The following is a 15074-nucleotide window of genomic DNA, read 5'->3' on the forward strand; positions in this document are numbered from 1 at the left end:
GTTTTCCAGCCTGAGTCCACGGGCCCCTCAGTTAATGGTATTGGTCCAAGGTATAAAAAAGGTTAGGGACCCCTGCCATAGAGGCTGTCTAATCTGCTGAGTTCCTCCAGCATCTTGAGTGTGTTGCTTTGCATTTCCATCATCCGCAAAATTTCTCGTGTTTAAGTTTTCTATTGTCCATGTTATTTCTGTTCCAGTCTACCATCTATTACCAAGGCTTTGAGCTGCCTGTTCCTCTGCATATTCCTGAGCCTGCACCGATCGTGAGAGCGCAAGGATTCGAGAGCATTGCTAAAATTCCACATCTTCTTCTGACAATTCATCAAAGTAATGATTATTTTCTTGGCACTTTCTTTCAAGTTGACAACAAACTCAACTTTAGAAGAATGAGAGAGGAATCTTGGTGAAACCTATTGAATATTGAAAGGCCTAGACAGAGTTGATATGGAGAGGATGTTTCCTGTAGTGGGGGAGTCTAGGAGCAAAGGGCCTAGGTAGAGTGGATGTGGAGAGGACGTTTCCGGTTATGGGGGAGTCTAGGAGCAGAGGGCACAGCGTCGGAACAGCAGAATGTCCATGTAGAACAGAGATGAGGAATTTTTTAGCCAGACAGTGGTGAATCTGTGGAATTCCTTGCCACAGATTGCTGTGGAGGCCAGGTCACTGAGTATATTTAAATGGAGGTTGACAAGCTCTTGTTTAGTCTGGGTGTGAAAGGAGAAGGCAGGAGAACAGAATCAGGTTTAATATCACCAGTGTATATTGTGAGATTTGTTGACTTTGCAACAGTAGTACATTGCAATACATGATAGAGAAACAGAAACCATGAATTACAACAAATATGTATATTCTGTTGCATATAAGTGTGCCTTCAGACTTCTGGATCTCCTCCCTGATGGTGGCACTAAGCACACACGATGGGGGTCCTTAATGATGGACAGCGGCTTTTGAGGCATCGCTCCTCGAAGATGTCCTGGGTACCACAGAGGCTGCTGCCCTTGATGGAGCTGACTAAGTTTACAACTCTCTGCAACTTACTCCAATCCTATGCAGTAGTTCCCCACCACCCCATACCAGATGGTGACAGGGGACAGGACACAGGGGGTGGCTGATGAAAGGCTTGATGTGGGACACATGGAAGGTGGGATGAATACAGCAGAGAGTGGAGGGAAGCTTCAGATGGACGGCAGCAGGGCTGATGACTTTAGCAATGGGAGAGGGGCCGATAAAGTGGGGGTGAGCTTGCAGGAATCCACCTTGAGGGGCAGGTCTCGGGTTGAAAGCCATACACGCTGTCCCTGGCGGCAACATGGGGCCTTGGAGTGATGATGGTCAGCTTGATACTTGATCCCAGCAGAGGCACGAAGAAGGGCAGAGCGAGTGGTCCTCCACATCGACTGAAACAGCAGTTGGAATGCCAACCTCCTCCTCCTGGGCAGGAAACAGTGGAGGTTGGTAGCCAAGGCAGCACTCGAAAGGGGACAGACCGGTGGAGGAGGACGGATGAGAGTTTATGGCATACTCGGCCCAGGGTAGCTGCTGACTCCACGCAGTGGGGTTCTGGGAGACCAGACACCGAAATACAGTCTCTAGCTGTTGGTTGGCCCACTCGGTCTGGCCATTGGTCAGTGGGTGGAATCCTGAAGACACACTCTCAGAGGTACCCAGAAGATTACAGAATGCCCTCCAGAAGTTGGATGTGGATTGAGATCCCCTGTGACACAACATCTACAGGTAAACCATGTAATTTAAGAACATGCAGTACTAATAATTTGGCTGTTTCTTTGGCTGAGGGGAGCTGAGGTAAAGGAATGAAGTGTACAGATTTGGAGAAACGATATTCTACTGTGAGAATGGTGGTGTTACCATTTGTTGGGGGAAGACTGGTGACAAAATCCAGGACAATGTGAGACCAGGCTCTCTTGGGGATAAACAGGGGTTGTAACAGACCAGGAAGTGACCGGTTACAGTTCTTGCCTTGAGAACAGACAAAGTTTCAGATGTCATCTCCCATGGAGGGCCACCAGAACCACTGACTGATGAAGGCTTGAGTACGCTTGGTTCCAGGATAACTGGGAAGAATAACCCCACTGCAATATCTGTGAGTGGACAGAGCTGGGAACATATACACGGTTAGTGGGGCATTGACCGGGGGCTGCCTGGCTCTGTTGAGCAACTTGCACAATGGATTCAATGTCCCATTGCGCTGCACCCATGAGACAGTGAGCAGGGTGGATGACATCGGGGACCTCAGGGGTCTCAGATGAAGGAAATCTTCAGGAGGGGGCATCAGGTTTTCCATTCTTCAAACTGGGGCGGAAGGACAGAGTAAAATTGAATTTTGATAGAAACAGCTTGAAGGGAGTTGAGACACTTGGCCGCACGGATATATTCCAGATTCTTGTGATCAGTCCAGACTATGAATGGCACCTTGGCTCCCTCCAGCCAATGCGTCCCCTCCTCCAGAGCTAGCTTCACAGTCAGTAGCTCCCGGTTTCCAACATCGTAATTCTGCTCGGTGGGAGTGAGGTGGTGAGAGAAGGCATCGCAGGGGTGTACCTACGCATCCTTGGCCGAGCGCTAAGAGGAAACAGCTCCTACACCAATATCGGACACATCCACCTCCACGATGAACTGCCAGTCGGTGTCGGGTTGAATTGGGGGCAGAGATGAAACGTTCCTTCAGGTCAAAGAATGTGTTTTCAGCAGCAGGGGACCAGGAGAATCTGACAGCAGATGAGGTAAGAGCAGTGAGTGGTGCAGCCAGTGTACTGTAATTTCTGATGAAGTGGCGAGAAAAGTTAGCAAAGCCCAAGAAGTGTTGCAACTCCCAACGAGCTGAAGGTTGGGGCCTTTCAACCACCGCCTTGACCTTCTGTTGGTCCATCTGAATGGAACCACCTGAAATTACATACCCCAGGAAGGAGACAGTATTGCAATGAAACTCACATTTCTCAGCCTTCACAAAGATCTGGTTCTCCAGAAGGCGCTAGAGAACTCTGCGGACGTGACCTGCGTGTTCAGCAAGGGACTGGGGAAGAAAACAAAATGTCGTCGAGATACACAAAAACAAATTGGTTCAGCATGTCCCTGAGAACGTCATTTACCAGAGCTTGGAAGACAGCAGGGACATTGGCATGACCAGACACTCAATGGTCTGAGGTGGTGCTGAAGGTGTCTTCCACTCGTCCCCTTCGCAGGTGCAGACAAGATGGAGATCAAGCTTGGTGAAAACTGAGGCTCCTTGCAGTAGATCAAATGCCGAGATCATGAGTGGAAGAGGGTAACAGTTCTTAACAGTGACTTCATTCCGTCCCTGGTAATCAATGCATGGACGCAAGGAGCCGTCCTTCTTTCCAACAAATTAAAAACTGGCACCAGCAGGGGAGGAAGACAGCTGGTTGATGCCTGCAGCCAGAGACTCTTGGATGTACTTACTCATGGCTTCTGTTTCAGGTACAGACAGGGAATACAAGCAGCCCCTTGGGGAGATGTTCCAGGCAGGAGGTCAATAGCGCAATCATATGGACGATGAGGCGGTAGGGAAGTGGCCCAGGACTTGCTAAGCACAGCCTTGAGTTCCATGTATTCAGGAAGGATGGCACGAAGGCCCGGAAATTCCTCGGGGGATCTGACAAGGAGATCTGAGCATGGTGGAGGCAGTGGGAGTGACAGAATGGGCTCCAGTCTGCAATCTTACGACTGAGCCAGTCAATGTGGGGGGTTGTGTCTGACTAACCAGGGATGGCCCAGGACAATGGGAGCTTGAGGACAGTCAATAGCATAAAGGGTTAACTGTTTATGATGGTTGCTGGATAAACTGAGACTCCCTGGGGCCGTGACATAGGTGATGTTAGCCAGCCTCTGACCGTTCAAGGTGTTGGCTACTACTGGTGACTGGAGAGCAGACGTGGGTTATCCCCACTGGGCAGCCAAGCTGGAATTGACAAAACACCACTCTGCACCAGAATCCACCAAGACGGAGACTGCTCGCCGTTGGACGCCCCACTCCAGAGAAGCGGGTATGAGAGTGAGTGGCGTCGAGGAGGGCCGAACAGGGGTCACGCTCACCAGTACTCCTTGTCCTACTGGTGAGCGCTTGGCTTTTACTGGGCAGGTGGAGATGAAGTAGTCTGGTTGGCCACAGTACAGACAGGAACGGGTGCTGATTCTCCTTTGTCTTTCAGTTGGTGTCAGATGGGTACAGTAGCTCTGGGCTCTGGAATGGGAATTGTGGATTGGGGAGAATGGCAGGGCAAGGTAGACTGATGAGGAGCTTGGAACTCACCCAGTTCCCCTAGGGACCCTCTGGAACCCCTCCCTTTGCAGCACTGCTGAAGGCAAACATCAATACAGATGGCCAAATCCACCAGGGTTTCAAAGGTGTCAGGAAGGTCCTGGGTGACCAGCTCATCTTTGATGTCTTTAGAGAGGCCGTTCAGGGAGGTGTCGTACCGTGCGTCCATGTTCCAGGTGCTGGAAGTGGCTAAGGTCTGGAACTCTATGCCTTTAATCTGACACAGATGCATGTGCGGCATTTCATGGGCAGCCTCTCTCCCATGTTTGGAGCGATCAAACACTTTTCTCATTTCCTCAGAAAATAACTGAAAACTACTGCAGAAAGGGGAGCCTGCCGCTCAGATGGCTCTTCCCCATTCTCTCACCCGACCAGACGGTTGGGTGATGACGTAGGCTACCTTGGCTCAATCAGTCGGAAATGTTATACTTGATAGTCGCCAAACAGTTTATACTAGAACGTACAATCATCACAGCGATATTTGATTCTGCACTTCCCACTCCCTGGATTACAAATCAATAGTAAATATTAAAAATTTAAATTATAAATCATAAATAGAAAATAGAAAAGGGGAAGTAAGGTAGTGCAAAAAAACCGAGAGGCAGGTCCGGATATTCGGAGAGTACGGCCCAGATCTGGGTCAGGATCCGTTCAGCAGTCTTATCACAGTTGGAAAGAAGCTGTTCCCAAATCTGGCTGTACGAGTCTTCAAGCTCCTGAGCCTTCTCCCGGAGGGAAGAGGGACGAAAAGTGTGTTGGCTGGGGGGGGTCATGTCCTTGATTATCCTGGCAGCACTGCTCTGACAGCGTGCGGGGTGAAGTGAGTCCAAGGATGGAAGATTGGTTTGTGTGATGTGCTGCGTCATGTTCACGATTTTCTGCAGCTTCTTCCAGTCTTGGACAGGACAACTTCCATACCAGGTTGTGATGCATCCTAGAAGAATGCTTTCTACGGTGCATCTATAAAAATTAGTGAGGGTTTCAGGGGACAGGCCAAATTTCTTTAGTTTTCTCAGGAAGTAAAGATGCTGGTGGGCCTCCTTGGCAGCGGACTCTGCTTGGTTGGACCAAGTCAGGTCATTTGTGATATTGACTCCGAGGAACTTAAAGCTTTTGACCTGTTCCACTCGCGCACCACCGATGTAAATTGGGTCATGCGGTCCGCTACTCCTTCTGAAGTCAACAACCAATTCCTTCATCTTGCTGACGTTGAGGGATAGGTTATTGTCTTCGCACCATGCCACCAGGTTCTTAATTTCCTCTCTGTACTCAAACTCATCATTACCCGAGGTATGGCCTACAATTGTTGAGTCATCAGCAAACTTATATATTGAGTTGTTGGTTGCAATTCAAAAACGTGGGTGCACAGGGAAAGAAAAGAGCATTAGGTACCGGGCTCACCTGAGTACTTTTCTGGAGGAGGCAGACGGGACTCTCGGATGGGAGGAGTGAGTGAGAATGCGGAGGGTAGGGCGGAAGATGCGGCTGCAGAATGTTGATAGGCGCTCTGGGGCAGCTGGAGTGACTGAGTCTGAGCCAGAGCCACAAGGTCGGCCACATCGGCAGAAAATGACTCCACTGCCCTGAACGTGGACTCCAGCTGATTCTGGTACTTTCCCAGCATCACTCCCTGTTGTTCCAGGGCAGCTCTCAGATGATTAGGGTCTGCTGGATCCATTCTGGCCAGATTGTACTGTCAGGACGCTGGAGCAGGGACCCAATCGCAGACCCAGTACCGTGCACACAGTGACATTAATTGAGTAGCAAATCCTGAGGTTCAAACAAAGTCAGTGTCAAAGTTCAGGCAGAGATCAAAACATCCAGAGAAATCCAAATACCAGAATCAAGAAACAGGCAGAGTTGATATTCAGACAGACAGAGTACAGATACAAATGTTGGAAAGGCTCAGGAAAATTCACTGGCACATTCTGGTAACAAACAGGTGAAAACACAGGACTGAAATACACTGAGCAATAAACAGAGAGGCAGGTGATAGGTGGAGCACAATGAGACACAGGTGGCAGCAATACAGGTAATAATGAGAAACAGGTGAGAGACGGAGTACTCAGTAATACAGGGGCCACAGTAGAGCAGGAGCAGGGACAGGAGCACATAGGGCATTAAAACATACAAGAGCACATGGCAATACAAAACCACAGACTGACAGCTAGGGGGAAAACACACAAAAAGACAAAGTTCAACTGGAGGTACTGACAGTGAGGTACAGATACAATGAAATCTTGCAGCTGCATCAGAGACAATACACAGGCAGGGGTTTGGGAACCAGCATGATAGAGCTGAGGGTGAGCCAGCAGGTTTACAAGTAGATGATGAGTGTAACATGAATGTAAGGAAGGACAAGACAATGATTGAGTACAAATGCAGACAGAGCAAAGAGTGAAATTGTACCACAGAGGCAAAATTCAAAAGGGCAAAGAATGCAGGACTGAAGGTGCAGTATTTAAATGCACGTAGCTTTCCTAATAATGTGGACGAACTCGTGGTGCAATTACAGATTGATTGGTATGATGTTGTGGGCATCACTGAAAGAAGACCATAGTTGAGAGATTAACATCAAAGGATATACTTTGTATCAAAAGGACAGATGGAAAGGCATAGGTGGTGGTGTGGCTTTGTTGGTAAGAGATGAAATTACATCTTTAGAAAGAGGTGACATAGGGTCAGAGATTGTTGAATCTTTGTGGGTTGAGTTAAGAAGCTACAAAGGTAAAAAAGATCATTATGGTAATTGTACATAGTCCTCCAAATAGTAGCCAAGACATAGGGCTAAGATTGCAAAGGGAACTGGAAAAGGCATGTAATAAGGGTAATGACACAATTGTTATGGGGACTTCAATATGCAAGAGGATTGGGAAAATCAGGTTGGTGTCGAAATGCAAGAGATGGAATTTGTTGAATGCCTACGAGATGACTTTTTAGGGCAGCTTGCATTTGAGCCTACCTAGGGCAAGGCTATCTTAGGTTCATTCATGGCTTGGCTTCGGGAATGAAGATTTAGGAATGGGGCTGCCCACGTCTGCTGCAGGCTCGCTGGTGGCTGACGAGGCCAATACAGGACAGGCAGGTCCGGCCACAGCGGCTGCAAGGGAAATTCTGTTCTGGGTTTGGTGCTGCTGTGTCACGGTTCTTCCTCCTTCTCCTTTTGTCCTCAATGCCAGCCCTGCATGCGTTCACGAAGGAGGAGACAGACTGGTGGATGGTGTGTTGCCAGGCCTCGCGATCGGAAGCTAGATTAGACCACTGGTGATGGTCACTGTGACAGGCACCAAGGGATTTCTTCAGAGAGTCCTTGTACTTCTTCGGTGCCCCTCCGTCACAGTGGCCAGTGGAGAGTTCGCCATATAGCACAATCTTGGGCAGGCGATGATCCTCCATCCTGGAGATGTGCCCTGCCCAGCGCAGCTGCGTCTTCAATGGCATGGCCTCGACGCTGGTGGCCTCCGCCTGTTCGAGGACTTCGATGTTGGTGACAAAGTCACTCCAGTGGATGTTCAGGATGGTGTGGAGGCAGGCGCTGGTGGAAACACTCAAGGAGTCGTAGGTGGTGACGATAGGTGACCCACGACTCGGAGCCGTACAGGAGAGTGGTCAGTACAACGGCTCTGTACACGCTGATCTTTGTGCCTTTCTTCAAATGCTTGTTGTTCCAGACTCTTTTGTACAGCCTGCCGAATGCGCTGTTTGTCTTTGCCAGTCTGTTGTCAACCTCTTTGTCGATCTTGGCATCTGACGAGATGGTGCACCCCAGGTAGCTGAACTGGTGGACTGTCTTCAGCTCTACCTCACCGATGCTGTTGCGGGGAGGGTGGTAATCTTCCTGAGGTGCAGGCTGATGGAGAACTTCTGTCTTCTTCAAGCTGACTTCCAGTCCGAAGAGCTCGGCAGCCTCTGCGAAGTAGGATGTTATACGCTGCAGGGCTGTCTCTGTGTGGGCAACAAAGACAGCACCATCGGCGAAGAGTAGCTTAGCTTTCGGATGAGTTGTTCCAATATCTTGGTGTGGGACTGTAGTTGCCTCAGGTTGAACAGGCTGTCATCGGTGTGGTATCGGATGTAGACACCATCCTTACCATCAAGGTCTTCTGTGGCCCTTTCGAGCATCACACTGAAGAAGATGGTGAAGAGAGTCGGTGCGAGGACGCAGCCTTGCTTTACTCCGTTGCCTATTGGGAAGGGTTCTGAGAGGTCGTTGTTTTGTCTGACTTGGCCACTCTGATTTTCATGTAGCTGGATGACCATGCTGAGGAACTTTCACAGAATTTCCCTGCTCACAGTGTCGAACGCTTTGGTAAGGCCGACAAACTTCATGTACAATCCCTTGTTCTGTTCCTTACATTTCTCTTGGAGCTGCCTGAGAACAAATACCATGTCGGTGGTGCTCCTGTTGGCTCTGAAGCCAAACTGGGGCAAGTGAGGTCTAGGTCTGACGTCCCGCTCACCCAGGGAAAGTGTACTCGCAATACATCACCTCTCCTTTCCCGGTGTAGTGATCACCGCGTGGTCACTGTCTGGCTATCTTAGATTGGGTGTAATAACCCAGATCTTATTAGGGAGCATAATGTAAAGGAACTCTTAGGAGACAGTGATCATAATATGATTGAATTCATACTGCAATTTGAGAGGGAGAAGCATAAATCACATGTATCAGTATCACAATGGAATAAAGGGAATTACAGAGGCATCAGAGAGCAGCTTGACCAGGTGGATTAGAGTAGGATACTGGCAGGGATGACAGCAGAGCAGAGATGTCTGAAGTTTCTGGGAATAGTTCACAGAGCACAGGATAGATTGTTCCAAAGAGCCAGAGGTTCTCAAATGTCAGTGCTAGGTCACCACAGCTGAGAAAGGAAGTTAAGAACTGCAAAAAAGCCAAGGAAAGGCCATATAAGGTAGCAAAAGTGCATGGGAAGTTAGATGATTGGGAAGCTTTTAAAATCCAACAAAAGGCATCTTAAAAAGCTCTAAGAATGGAAAAAGATTAAATGTGAGGGTAGACTAGCCAATACTACAAAGCACGATACCAAAAATGTTTTCAGTTATATAAAAAGTAAAGGTGGGGTGAGAGTCGATATTGGACCACTGGTAAAAGATGCTGGTGAGGTAGTAATAGGAAGCAAAGAAATGGTGGATGGACTGAATGGGCACTTTGCATCAGTCTTCACTGTGGAAGACACCAGCAGTGTGCTGCTGGTCCATGAGTGTTAGGGAGCAGGAGTGAGTGCCATTGTTATTCCAAAGGAAAAAGTGCTAGGCAAACTCAAAGATCTTCAGGTGGATAAGTCACCTGGACCAGATGGACTACATCCCAGAGTCTTGAAAGAATTTGCTGAAGAGATAACGAATGCATTGGTCATGATCTTTCAAGAATCACCTGATTCTGGCATGGTCCTGGCGGAATGGAAGATTGCAAATGTCACCCCACTCTTTAAGAAGGGAGGAAGGTAAAAGAGAGGAAATTATAGGCCAATTAGTCACACCTCAGTTGTTGGGAAAGTTTTGGGGTCTATTATTAAGGATGAAGTTTTGGGTTACTTGGAGACTAATGATACAATAAGTCAAAGTCAGCATGATTTCTGAGAAGTATGTTATGTGACCTAATCTGTTAGAGTCCTTTGAGGAAATACCAAGCAGGGTAGACAAAGAAGAGGCAATGGATGTCACTCACTTGGATTTTCAGAAGGCATTTAATAAGGTACCACACATGAGGCTGCTTAACAAGATAAAATCCTATGGAATTACAGGAAAGCTACTGGCATGGATAGAGGAATGGCTGACAGGCAGGAGGCAGGGAGTGTCAATAAAAGGGGCCTTTTCTGGTTGGCTGCCGGTGACTAGTGGTGTTTCTCAGGAGTCAGTATTGGGACTGTTACTTGTCACATTGTTTGTCGATGATTTAGATAATAGAATTGATGGCTTTGTGACAAAGTTTGCAGATGACCCGAAGATAGAAGGAGGGGTAGGTAGTGCTGAGGAAGCAATACGATTGCAACTGGACATAGACAAATTGGAAGAATGGGCAAAAAAGTGGCAGATGGAATACAGTGTTGGAATTTCCTTGTGCAAGACTCCCAGAAGGTTAATTTACAGGTTGAGTCTGTGGTAAAGAACGTAAATGTAATGTTGGCATTTAATTCAAGGGGAATAGAATATAAAAGCAAGGAGATAATGCTGAGGCTTTATAAGACACTGGTCAGGCTGCACTTGGAGTTTTGTCAAAAGTTTTGGGCCCCATATGTCAGATAGGATGTGTTGTCATTGGAGAGAGTCCAGAGGAGGTTCACGAGGATATTTCCAGGAATGAAGTGTTTAACATGCGAGGACCATTTGGCAGCATTGAATGTGTACTCACTGAAATTTTGAAGAATTCAAGGGATTTCATTGAAACCTTCTGAATGTTGAAAGATCTAGATAGGGTGGATATGGTGAGGATGTTTCCTGTGGTGGGGGTATCCAGAACTAGAAGAAACAACCTCAAAATTGAGGGTCAACCCTTTAGAACAGAGGTAAGGAGGAATTCTTTTAGCTAGAGAGTAGAAAACCTGTGGAATGCTCTGCCACAGACTACAGTGGAAGCCAAGTCTGTGAGATATTATGCCAGAAGTTGATAGTTTCCTGATCCATCAGAGCATCAAACGATATGGGAAAAAGGCAGGTGTATGGGGTTGAGTGGGATCCAGGATCAGCCATAATGGAATGGCAGAGCAGACTCGATGGGCTGAATAGCCTAATTCTTCTCCTATGTCTTATGGTCTAATATTATAGATTAGGTTTATTAGAGTTGACTTAACCACTATATATCTACAATGCGCAAGGAAATAGGAGCATCTGGGGAACCTTCACGGTCACAGGGAGAACATGCACACTCCATTCAGACAAAACTGAACCCTATTTGCTGGAATCACAATACATCCTCAATGCCACTGAGAATAAAACAATCCGCTAAGGCATTGAAACTGAAATATATTCACGCCCTCAGGTTGGAGGCTACCCAGACGGAGTATAGGATGTTGCCCCTCCAACCTGAGTGTGATGAGTGTGATGGATGGAACACAGGTGCTCAGCAAACACAACGCTCCATCTGCCCGAAAAAGCGGGCGGGATCTCCCAGTGGCCACTCATTTTAATTCTACTTCCCATTCCCATTCCGACATGTCAGTCCACTGTCTCGATGAGGCCACACACAGCTTGGAGGAGCATCACCTTGTATTCCGTCTGGGTAGCCTCCAACCTGATGGATCGAACGCCAATTTCTTGAACTTCCAGTAAATGCTCCCCCCCTTTACCATACCCCATTCCCTTTTCCTTTTCTGACCTTATCTCCTTGCCTGCCCATCACCGCCTTCTGGTGCTCCTCCTCCTTCCCTTTCTTCCATGGCCTTTTGTCCTCTCCTATCAGATATCAGACTCTCCCTTCTCCAGTCTTGTATCTCTTTCACCAATCAACTTCCCAGCTCTTTACTTCACCCCTTCCCTCCTCCCGGTTTCACCTATCAACCTGTGTTTCTTCCTTCCCCCTCCCCACCTTCTAAATCTGACTCCTCAGCTTTTTTGCTCCAGTCCTGATGAAGGATTTTAGCCTAAAATGTCGACTTTTTATTCCTCACCTGCCCAAGGGTTTCAGTGAAATGTTAAGACCCAGTTGGTGAAGATCTCTGATGATAGATACTGCCTTCTCGAGGCAGTGCCTCCTGTAGATGCTGTCAGTATCAGTAGTGGGGAGAAACATCGACTGTACTCTTTTTCATAGAAGCCACCTGGCCCTGCTGAGTTCCTCCAGCATTTGGTGTGTGCTGCTTGGATTTCCAGCATCTGCAGATATTCTCTTGTTTAAAATTAAATAATATGGAATGAACTGCCAGAGAAAGAGGTTGAATCAGGTACACTAAGAAAACTTAAAAGGTACTTGGACAGGTACATGGATAGGAAAGGTTTAGAGGGAGGTGGGTCTAGCTTAGATGGGAATCTTGGTCAGGATGGAGCAGTTGGTCCATAGCGCCTGTTTCAGTGTTTCGTGAATTTATGGTCAAAGAGTTGAGTATTAAAATTGGGAAGGTTTAGGAAGAATATTTTCTCCCAGAGAATGGGTAAACCCAGAACTGATTCCAGATTCTAATCACATCTGAAAGGATGGAGGAGACAAGGACTGTCACAATATTGAACCTTTCTCTTTAGAGTGAAGGAGGATAGGATACATTATAGGCTGAAGGGCCTATGATGTGTGGTAGTGTTCTACGTTCTAGGTTAACCTAGCTGATCATTACAGCTTCTTACCTTAAATTAAAGTTCTTGGTTCAGTAAGCATTCTTGTTTCTTTGAATAATTCAGTAAGGATTATACGTAAAAACACATTAATTGCATGGGTCATCACACTTCCACGTGACACATGCACCTTGACTATAGTAAAATTGAAGTCACACCTGTATTTTGGACTCCCAGCTTCATTTGAATCAGTTTTATGTTTTGGAGTTACAAAACGCAACAAAAATGATTATATTGAAGAGGTTATAACGATGAGGAGTGTTAAGGTTATTGAGGGGCCTTTCCTCAAAAATAAATGGTCCCTGATTGCAACCTGATAGATATAATTAAAATATTAAACGTACAGTAATTGATAAGCTTCAGAGAGAATCTATTGTCTTGTGTTCATAAGTATTCATTAATAAATCCATTTGGGATTCAGAAGGTGTTAACAAGAGAGTTGAGGAGATTACACAGAATCTTGGAGGAACTCAGCAGGTCAGACAGCATCGAAGGAGAGAAATAAACGGTTGTTGTTATGAGCCGAGGCCCTTCATCAGGCATTTTTTTGTGTGTTACTCTGGATTTCCAGCGCTTGTAGAATCTCTTCTGTTTATGAGTGGTGGAGGTTCCTCCCACAAAGATAGAGATCAAGAAACCATAAGAAATAGGAGTAGAATTAGGCCACTTGGCCCATCAAGTCTGTTCCAAAGCCGGTGAATAAGACTGAATCTTGCTGATCAAACAGTTCAGAAATCTTCTATTCATGTTTTTATTCTCTCTTCCGCAGAGGAATGCACTGTCACGAATGACCGAGTTGTCACCTTTGACAGTAACGAACTAAATTATCACATACCCAACGACTGCTTCTACGTTTTGACCAAGGACTGTACCCCCACTCCAGCCTTTGTGCTGCTAATGAAGCGCGCTGAGAGTCAGCAAACAAAGAAGAGAATCAAACTGCTTGTATCGGCCACCAATACGTAAGTAGCCAACCTTACATCAGAAAGATGACTAATGTCAATGCATCTGATGTAACTTTCATTAAAACATAGACTTGTGGCATCTTGAATCAGTTTTCCCTTGTACTAATGAACTGCTGAGTACACTGCTGTAACAAATTGATCTGTAGGGATGGTATGCAAGGCAAGGTTTTCACTGTACCTCAGTACACGTGACAGTAATAAACCAATTTATCATGCAGCACCCAAGCTCACAGAGCTCTGAGCCAGTAGTTCTACAACTGCAGTAACTGCACATTACTACAAGCTAGTTTCTACCCTGCAAGAATTAATTATTAATGTAGAGGCTAAGTATTGAAGCTGAATTAGACTATAAGACACAGGAACAGAATTAGGCCCTTTGGCCCATCGAATCTGTTCTGCTATTCCATCTACCTTGGCTAATTTATTATCCTTCTCAAACCCATTCTCCTGTCTTCTCCCCATAACCTTTGACACCTTTACTAATCATGAGTCTATCAACTTCAGCTTTAAATATACTTAATAGCTTGTCCTCCACAGCCATCTGTGGCAATGAATTCCACAGATTAACCATCCCCTAGCGAAAGATATTCCTCCTCATTTCTGTTCTAAAGAGACATCCTTCTATTCCAAAACTGTGCTCTCTGGTCCTAGACTCGCCCACTATATGAAATATCCTCTCCCCATCCACTCTGTCCAGGCCGTTCAATATTCAATAGGTTTCAATGAGAGTCCCCTGGTTCTTCTAATCTCCAGCTGGTGTAGGCCCAGAACCATCAAATGCTCCTCATAAATTAACCTTTTCATTCCCAGAATCATTCTGTGTATCTCCTCTGGACATTCTCCAATGCTGGCACATCCTTCTTTAGATAAGAGGTCCAAAACTGCTCTCAATTCTCCAAGTGCGGTGTGACCAAACCCTTAAAATGCCTTTGCATTACTTCTTTGCTCATATGTTCAAGGACTCTTGAAAAGAATGCTATTGTTAGACCATAAGACAGAGGAGCAGAATTAGGCCATTCAGCCCATCAAGTCTACTCCGTCATTCCATTGTGTTGATCCCGAATTCCACAACCCCATACACCTGCTTTCTCACCGTATCCTTTGATGCCCTGACCAATCAGGAAATTATCAACTTCCGCCTTAAATATACTCACAGAATTGGCCTCCACTGCAGTTTATGGTAAAGCATTCCACAGATTTACTACTCCCCAGCTAAAAAAATTCCTAAAAGGACACCCCTCAATTTTGAGGCTGTGCCCTCTAGTTCTGGATACCCCCACCATAGGAAACATCTGCTCCACATCCACCCTATTCAGATCTTTCAACATTTGGTAGGTTTCAATGAGATCTCCCCCACATTCTTCTAAATTCCAATGAGTACAGGCCCAAGGCTGCCAAACGCTCCTCATATGTTAACCTCTTCATTCCCAGAATCATCTTTGTGAACTTCCTCTGGACTCTCTCCAATGACAACGCCTCCTTTCTGAGATATGGGACCCAAAACTGTTGACAATACTCCAAGTGCAGCCTGA

At 46.5% G+C, this 15074-nt stretch overlaps 1 protein-coding gene across 1 annotated transcript in view; it reads left to right on the forward strand.

Moving 5' to 3' along the window:
* Positions 1–15074, forward strand: part of LOC140206427 (vitellogenin-like) — a 113834-nt gene that overhangs the window by 82565 nt on the left and 16195 nt on the right. The window contains 3 exon segments of the mRNA XM_072274795.1: positions 198–263; positions 8330–8435; positions 13347–13539. Coding sequence (XP_072130896.1) covers positions 198–263; positions 8330–8435; positions 13347–13539 — 365 coding nt within the window.

This window comes from Mobula birostris, chromosome 12 (genome assembly GCF_030028105.1).
Source record: "Mobula birostris isolate sMobBir1 chromosome 12, sMobBir1.hap1, whole genome shotgun sequence".
Lineage (NCBI taxonomy): Eukaryota > Metazoa > Chordata > Chondrichthyes > Myliobatiformes > Myliobatidae > Mobula > Mobula birostris.